General features: G+C 34.6%; 2 protein-coding genes across 2 annotated transcripts; both read right to left on the bottom strand.

Moving 5' to 3' along the window:
• Window positions 1-302: 302 nt before the first annotated feature.
• On the bottom strand, window positions 303-2085 carry LOC131618233 (uncharacterized protein C594.04c). The gene is made up of 3 exons (XM_058889498.1): window positions 1758-2085; window positions 1361-1624; window positions 303-983 (listed from the first exon to the last, which is right to left on the bottom strand). Exons 1-3 carry the CDS (start codon window positions 2001-2003, stop codon window positions 504-506), a joined length of 990 nt encoding a protein of 329 aa, XP_058745481.1. The 5' UTR covers window positions 2004-2085; the 3' UTR covers window positions 303-503.
• Window positions 2086-3183: 1098 nt separating this feature from the next.
• On the bottom strand, window positions 3184-7777 carry LOC131616489 (uncharacterized). Its single transcript, XM_058887825.1, has 4 exons — window positions 7439-7777; window positions 6227-6777; window positions 3971-4879; window positions 3184-3741 (listed from the first exon to the last, which is right to left on the bottom strand). Exons 1-4 carry the CDS (start codon window positions 7610-7612, stop codon window positions 3468-3470), a joined length of 1908 nt encoding a protein of 635 aa, XP_058743808.1. The 5' UTR covers window positions 7613-7777; the 3' UTR covers window positions 3184-3467.
• Between the last annotated feature and the right edge of the window lie 755 nt (window positions 7778-8532).

Here is an 8532-nt window from a genome sequence, read left to right as displayed (position 1 = left end):
ACAATAGTGTATAAATTTAAAACAAATATAAAATATAAAATTATGTACAAAATTAAATATTATTGAATATTATATCTCAATAATCAAATTGTAAATTAATTTTTCAAAACCGAAAAAATAATGTGGTTCAGTTTGAATAACTACAATTCAATTCAATAAAAAGAATGATTTGATTTTAAACCGTTTCGATTATGTGGTTGAGATTCATTCTATAGTTTTAAGAGTATGATATGCCGTTCGACTCTTATAATAATTTGAAAAAATAAAAAATTTAAAAAAATGAAAGTGATTATAAGTAAATATGTATCAATGTTGTGTTGGTGTCGGAATACAAATCATACAATCTAACATACATACAATATGAAGAATTGGTGTTACATTACTAGCACACATGCAAATCAAGATTCTACTATATAATCAAGAAAGGAAAAAAAACACAACATTCAACATGATACCAAGATGACAATCTTACAAAAAACCAAACATTGCATTAAGAAAACACATCAAGCATTCTTATTTTTAACTCCCAAAGGAAATGACTTGAACCAAGGTATCCACACAGAAGTTGTCTTCTGGTAAAGCCTAAACGCCTCTGCTCTACTCTCTTGTTTCAACATCTTCTCCTCCACAAGCCTAGTAACATAAACCAAACACAATGTATTAACAAAAGCTCCAACAAAGGTCCATCCATGTCCTAGGCTCCATGCAAACGCAACCAGTCCCCACCACCATAGTGTCTCACCAAAGTAATTTGGATGCCGACTGTAATACCATAAACCATTTTCAAGTACAGGGACAACAGGCTTACCAAGCCCTTTTAGCTTGTCGTTTTTACTCATAAAGTCGTGAAGCTGTGTATCAGCAAAGTACGCTATAACAACGCCACTTAAACAAACAAGAACCGCCACCAAATCCAAGATACTCAAAGGCTTATTGACAAAGTGTACTATATATAAAGGAAGTGACAGTCCAATTAAAAACATCTGCAAAATATATAAACTTAATGTCATTATAGTCCATACAAATACTAACCGAGGGGCGAAATTGATTAACATTTTGCAATTCACATATCATCTTGGAACATGATTAATGCAAGAGATTAGCTTAATACAGTTCTACACTCCCAGCAAGGCCATCTTTGAAGGTGTGCAAGACGGCCTACAGCACAGGACTGCACACTTTTTCTACCATTAATTACTACTCAATTGAAGCTAACTTCAGTTTCTTACACAGAAGCTTAAGTTTGAGACGGCTCTGAATCTCAGTCTCAGGGACTAAATTAGTTATTTACTCCAAAATTAAACCAAACAGGCAATTCATCAAACAGGTTAAAGGCATTCAATCAAACCGAAAAACCAACCTGCTGTGAGACATAAACAGCAAAGAATGAAATCCACCACCAATGTTTTCCATACTGTTGACTCATCTCAGTGAAACGCCAATCTTCTCTAGCACCCCATTGCCACTTTTCACGTCTGAAGTAATTATGAGTGAGCCTAATACTCCAAACCCATGTCAAAAAAATCACAACTTTTGACCTCCACCAATCATATTGAGCCAAAGGGTGAGTTGCATAGTAATGAACAAGCATCACAGGAATCACAGTCCAATATGGATCAATCATCTGCATCATCACTAACAATAAAAATGTCAACTTGATACATACCCATGAATCAAAATTTGAAAATTGAATCATAAAATCAACTTGGTCATTTAAATTAGCGAAATTTTGAATGATGAATTGGATTTGTGTGTACCCAGTGACTAGATTGGATTTGACCAATGAGCCAGAAGAGGAGATTGACGTTGAGGAAGAAGAGGGCGTTGGCGAAGAGGAGAGGGTGGTGATAGCACCATGTCCATAGAGATGAGAGAAAAGAAGAGTTGTTTGGATTGGTGATTGATGAGTGGTAGTTGTTGAGGAAGGTGAGATAGAAGATTATGGAAGGAAGAGGAACCAAGAATGCTATGACAGCATTCTTAAAATTTTGGTTACTAGTCATTGTGTTGATTTAGTGTTTGTGTTATGTGTGAGTGTTTGTGATTTGTTGAGTTCTGGTTTTATAGGTGTGAGAAATTTCAATATTCAAATGTTGAATATTCTTTTAAAATGTTTACTTGTTGTGATTCATAGTTATTAGTAATTTTGAAAGAATGCATATAAAAAAGTGAAAAAGTGATTAATTAGCACAAGTGATTAATTGGCACAATGCACTTTCTGCTTGTGGCTTCCTACATAAAGCTATGATCACCTAGTGATATGATCAGCTAAATAATCCATTATCTCACACAATATGATTAGTGATCTTCTATGTGCCCACATCTAAGTTATTCAAATGCATTTGATTTCAACAAAGCAATGAAGCTGCATTGTTGTAATGATGTTATCAGGTTATATAGTTGTGCCCTTAATCATATATTAGAATCCTCTCACATGAAAGCTTTATCATATAAGCTTGATCCAAAACTTGGTCCCCCTCCTATTTGAAGGGTAACCTGTCCTAAACCTTCTCAATATGCGCAGAAAGAAGGAAAAGAAAAGAATACACACAAGAAGGTCATGCCAGTGTTTATTAGTATTAATCTGCATGCCTAGGCCAGTATGTCGAATGAGTGGCCTTTATACAGTTTACTTTGTGTAAAGCAAGTTTGCCATTGATAAAGAATTATAGGCTTGATATGGTGTTGGAATATTGTACATTGTAGATAGTGCAAGTTCTTAAACCAGCAAATATAAGCTCTTAAATCTAATGTTAGCCTATTTTTCCTTTGTGTAACTTTTGCAGTTTACAGTCATGCACATGTTATATTTGGTTATAATGAGTAGCATAGTTGCTTTTGAGGCATGATCACATTGATATGAAGAAAAATCCTCCCACATTAGAACAAGGATAATAAAAGCTAACTGTGTTTGAATTTCATCATGATCATGTAATGCTTCAACTTCAACGATTCAAACAGACCGCCGACAAATATTTTGCAATACATTTCAAACATGCTCTGCACTAACATTTTGGCTTCTTGAATTTCTTAGGAGTATAATTGCATCTTATAAACATAACATCAAAAATGGATTCTCTGCAGTCACCTGTTCTTGCGATTACATTCTAAATAAGAGTATTTGACCCCTCGGGAAGTTATCATAATTAAACTCTTAATGTGACAGTATATGATTAAATAACATTGCTAAAAAAGTTCAGAAGTGTATTTAAGTAAAAATTCATAATGGAAAAAGGTATAACATTTGACATCAACATCCCCAAAATTAGATGGTTCACCACAGAAATGTATGGCATTTATAAAACTGTATCTAGATGGTTCGCAAGGACCAACATAATTGCAGAAGGCATCAAAAGCTCCCTAAACGTCGCTCTGTACAAGAAAGACATCTCATTATGGAAGTTCAACACACTCGCAAAACAACGGCTTTTAGATCAGGAAGGCTGAGTTATATCCAGATTCCAGAATCACTGATTGTCTTGTTCATCATCACCAGGTTGATTAACATCAGGTCCACCCTCCTCGTAAATAACCCACGGCAGCATCGACTCAAAATAAACAGCTAATGCATTCCTGTTTGCAACGCCGCGAGGAGCATGGCCATTGCCCTGCTGAATAGCAAATTGGTTTTCGCCCAGCATAGCCTCCCCCGCCCTTGGAATGCCCATAAATTGTTGCAGATTTTCTTGTGGAATTGCTGCTACTGAATCAGAGAAATCGGACACCAACAAATGTCCATACCTAACAAACAAAAGATTGTAAATTGAATTGCCATGTGTACTAATTCATAATTTGCACCAAAGTTTGCAGATTATAAATTCAGATGCATCTATAAACTTTGTTGAAGACAGTTTGCAAAACAACGAAGTTAAATGTTAATGCTTTTTTAGGCTCAGATAAAGATTCACTTCTACAAAAGAATGCCACACAACATGATTTTTTTTGCTTAAGACAAAAATAAATCACTTACTCATTTTTCTCAGATGAAAATGCTTCTTTTCTGACACAAGACCAGTCCTTAATTTCACTTTTATTACTTTCTAGTGTTTCAATGACTTGTTTTGCAGCACCAATTAGAAGTTTTTGCAGATCAGGAAGCCTCCAAATAAGATAATTTCTCTCAACATATATATTGATCAAGTGATCTTGAGATGGAATTCCTGTTTGCTCTGATTTGAAAAAGGCATGCTTGAGAATCTCTGTCCACGTACGATCTTTCAACGGTACTTTTGTTACTAGCTTCTTTATAACTGAAGGATGAAGCATCAATGCTTGTGTCATAAGATCAGATGAAGAAGACTTTTTAGAATCAACACTAGCATCTTCGGATGCCTCACGCTCAAGGTAAAACCGACAAATGGCAAGGGAAAAAGAGAAATTTGGAAGCAACCATATGGAGGTGTCGCTTTTATAAGCTTCCGAAAACTTTTCCAACCATGCATACTCGTTAGACCTTAGAGCAAAGTAGTCAATGCAAAAAATAGCCCCCATGGGATCATCAGAATCTAGTGAAAGCAACAATTTGCAGACCTCTAAAGCCGATCTATGACAGCCGCGCCGATCCAAATTTTTCATGTGAGTGAAAAGAGCTGTGAATATAGGTTTGTTTGCATCGTGTTTGTACTTCAATTGACAATTACCCTGCAGTGGTGTAAACATGGGATGCCACGCACATTCAAGAGCGTATAGACACCTGGCAATAGTATCTGCAGACATCTGTTGTTCTCCCACTACCTTGAAATATTCTGCCATTGTTAGAAGCGAATCTATATGATACGGACGGTGCTGTAATATGCTTGCGATGCCATTTATGTCATTAATTGCTTTGGCAGCTTCAAACGATTTCTGATATTGGGAATAGGATGGCGAGTGCACGTATCTACAAAGTAAAAGAGGGGTTGAACAGTGGTTAAGAGGGATTCGAAAAAATGCAACTCTTGTTATAATTTATGATTCTCATATCTAAAAAAATCTTCAACCACAGATTAAAAGTCAGAACACAAACTACAAAAGATATACTATTCAATTTCCAACATCATAAATAAAACACGTAATGATCAGCCTGATAGATTGAAAACCCTATCTCCACAATCTCATTCTAGTTAACCCTAAATCCCAAAAGTTGAAACTAATGAACTCAATTGTGCATGCCCTTCATGCAGTCCAATTGTGGATTGAAGATTTTTATGAAGTAGATCGAGTTTATTAAGAATTCATACTGAGCATAAACTAATTGATATTTCATCACACTACTTTGTTTTTATGCATAAAATGCTATTTAAAATATAAATAGATATTCACTAGTAGATATCATATCTATGTATGTCTAAACTATTTAAAACCTCATATATGTTATCATGAAGATAATATCACATGATTCAGCATCTGGAATATCTAACTATTTTATTCATGAATTTAATTTGTGTACACCTAACACGTAAAACTTTTGTAGACATGCGTACAATCAAATGACACCGTACAAATATTTGTGGAGATATCTTAAAGTTAAGAGTTCCAATCATTGCATGAGTCAACTACAAATATTTGTGGAGATATCATAAATTTGAATACTAAGGCCAACTAGAAATATTATATCAATGCACCTGTCAAAATTATCTAAAATTAGGTATGTTTGATCGTTGAGATAATATCACAATATTTCATAATGTTTGATCATGAATTAATGTCTACAATTAGTTATTCAACAACGTAACTATTATAAGAGTTATGGCTAGAGTAAGTAAATCCTATCTACATGTGTATATGGATAAATAGAAGGGTGTAGAATAATATAATCAATATTTGGGCTAAAGTAGGTGATTTTCCACATTACATGTCTAGTTTAAATTTCCCTCTTTTTCATCTAACGACTTTTCATGACTCAGGTTCAGCCATTAGATTATTTTTTTAATACTCCAATGTCTTAAATTGTGACATTTTGTTTGTTCAAAGTGCTTCGTAAGGTTTATCTTTATGCATGTTCTATGTTTGATTCTTCCCATCAAAGAACACAACATCTATTGAGTGTGCTCATTTCTATAGCATATGAGTTTATGATTTGACAATAGAACACATCTCACTTTTGAAGATAGGTTACAACAACACGGTCCTTAGCTTTTAAGATATACAACTAGACAGACATGCATACAGAGAGGGGAGTTATAATGATAAACAAAGCACGGAATATTATCAATCAACATGTTAAAATTGATAACAAACACCTTACCTAAAGTAGTTATATCCGTTCTTTATTTCAAGAAATTGCATGGACAAAGAATCATCACATGGGAGCCAAGTGTTTGCAGGAGTGACGAGAACAGTCTTCTTAAGATTATGGCGTACTCGCCTCACCCCTCGCATCTGCCTAGAACTGCTTGGTTGATTGTTGGTATTCTCAAAGGATTTCACAACTTTAGATCCAAATATTCTTATCAGCTCATTTTCGGCACTCAAATGTTTAGGATCGACCTGTAATATGGAGACAGCATCATGCTTAACAGATTTACTCTTGTCCTTAGCATTCACTGCTTTTCCTTCAGTGGTCACATGTTGCTCATTTGAAGAGTTCACATTCAGAGCCAAATCTTCTAAAATCAAGTCCAATTCTTTTTCACTTCCCCTTTTACCGGAAACAGCATTATCCTTGCTTTTCTTCTTCTTATTCTTCTTTTTCTTTGATTTCGGATTCGATGTTGAAACCTGACTAGAATTTTTCAACGAGGATGTCCCCACCTTATCATCAACTCTCACCGATGTTTCATCCGCAGACTCATCTCCCTGCAATCAATACAATCAAATTAAGATAAGTACTAAGCACACTATTATAGGTTCCACCCTTCTATTGTAAAGGCACGAATCCAACAATCTATCTTAAGCTATGAAATACCAACATTTCAGACATAAGGTGTGTCTAGTGTCTAAAATGTCTCAAAGCCGGACAACACCGACACACGTATCAACTCATTTTCTCAGATTACTATTAGTATCTACGTGTTGGTGTCAAGTGTCAATGTTGTGATTACATTTAATTTAATCATTTTTTCAAATTATTACTGGTGTCAACATGACAGTGTCAGTGTCGTGTCTCTGGTGTCTGGTGAGTCTTATGCTAAAGACACCATAGAAAAATTTATAGTAAAATCATTACAATATCATAACATTATATCATTCTCCATAATATTAAATGCTAATAGTAACATTTTGTAAACACCATAACTTGAAAATGAATACAATTTCATACAAATTCATCATTAGTGAATTGTTTGTTTCTGACCTATATTTCCAATTACAAACGCCAAGTTAGAATTTTTAGCAAACCCAATTCACTTTCAGCTTATAAAAATCAAAACCCACTTGGAAAATCGAAAAGGGGTAAATAATGTTGCAAGAATTAGAGCTTCAATCCAATGGAGAAGAAAAAAGGTTTGTATTTTAAAACCTGTTGTTCGGGTTCAGAATCGTTGTCGTTGAGAAGATCGAAGGGGTTAATTGTGGAAGGTGCAGTGGAACCTTCTTCTTCATCGTTTTCTTCTTGTTCTTCTTCTTCGACGAGTTGATGAGGAAAGTGATGTTGTTGCTCGTTCAAAATCCTCTTCACCAATCGAGCCGACATCGTTTTGTGAATTCGAACTGAATGATTTTCAGCGTGTGATGCAGAAGAATTTGGGTGTGTGAAAAAGAAGAAGAAAATAGGGTTATTTGAAATTCAATCGTAGAAGCGAAAGGAACGAAGAAGAAAGTCGAAGGAACATGAACAAGGAAGAGGAAGCAGCGTTCTTCTCATCTGGAGGACAGTATGGAATGGGCTCACGGCTCAATACGGCCCAATTCATGATTTCTGTTCATTTGGGCTCCTTTGCATTATGGAAGAAATTGATTAATACAACACGTACCATTACTCACACGCACCCTAATGAAAATTCAAAAATACCCGTTTTGTACCATCTGATTTTGAATTCGGACGCACTATAATACTATAAATTTAGTATCAGAACCACGCTAAAGGCAAGTAAAGAATATGTCCGAATTACAAAATCTGAATGCATCGTACAGACATTAAAATTTGGACGATGTCATTTAAGTTGTGTGGACAGTCTTTCCCTTTCCCTAACTTTATATTTTCTCTTAACATCTCGTATGTTAATTCAAATCAAGAAACTTCATAAACTTCTATTTTTCTCCATTTATGACAAGTTGTTTCATCTCTTACATATGGTATGTTTCTCATTCATTCTTATTTTTTCTTCTTTTGATGTAAACAATGGAATTCCTTAAATAATTCTAGTTAAAATCCATTAGGTTATATACAATAGAAACTTCTTAAGCTTCATTAGGTTAAATCATTCATTTAAATCTTTAGGCATTGAGGTTGTAAGGTGACTGTTTGGGATTTATTAGTGATACGATAAAAATTTGAATTTTTCAGATTTCAAAATCTAATACGGAATACAAAATCCATATTTTTATGCTAGGTATCATTTTTTACTATTTGTTTGTGTTTTCTAATGATATGCCTTATCTCGGCTGATTATA

Source organism: Vicia villosa, linkage group LG7 (assembly GCF_029867415.1).
Source record: "Vicia villosa cultivar HV-30 ecotype Madison, WI linkage group LG7, Vvil1.0, whole genome shotgun sequence".
NCBI classification, from domain to species: domain Eukaryota; kingdom Viridiplantae; phylum Streptophyta; class Magnoliopsida; order Fabales; family Fabaceae; genus Vicia; species Vicia villosa.
This window is presented reverse-complemented; position numbering and strand designations above follow the sequence as displayed.

What these genes read in the sequence shown, in the direction of transcription:
- LOC131618233 (XM_058889498.1), bottom strand. Translation starts at nt 2,003, where the DNA reads ATGACTAGTAACCAAAATTTTAAGAATGCTGTCATAGCATTCTTGGTT. An exon ending in AAATCCAATCTAGTCACTGG is followed by an intron (nt 1,625 to 1,757) that starts GTACACACAAAT and finishes GTGATGATGCAG; the next exon opens with ATGATTGATCCATATTGGAC. An exon ending in CTGTTTATGTCTCACAGCAG is followed by an intron (nt 984 to 1,360) that starts GTTGGTTTTTCG and finishes TATATTTTGCAG; the next exon opens with ATGTTTTTAATTGGACTGTC.
- LOC131616489 (XM_058887825.1), bottom strand. Translation starts at nt 7,612, where the DNA reads ATGTCGGCTCGATTGGTGAAGAGGATTTTGAACGAGCAACAACATCAC. An exon ending in AACGGATATAACTACTTTAG is followed by an intron (nt 4,880 to 6,226) that starts GTAAGGTGTTTG and finishes TTTACTTTGTAG; the next exon opens with ATACGTGCACTCGCCATCCT. An exon ending in TTTTCATCTGAGAAAAATGA is followed by an intron (nt 3,742 to 3,970) that starts GTAAGTGATTTA and finishes TTTGTTTGTTAG; the next exon opens with GTATGGACATTTGTTGGTGT.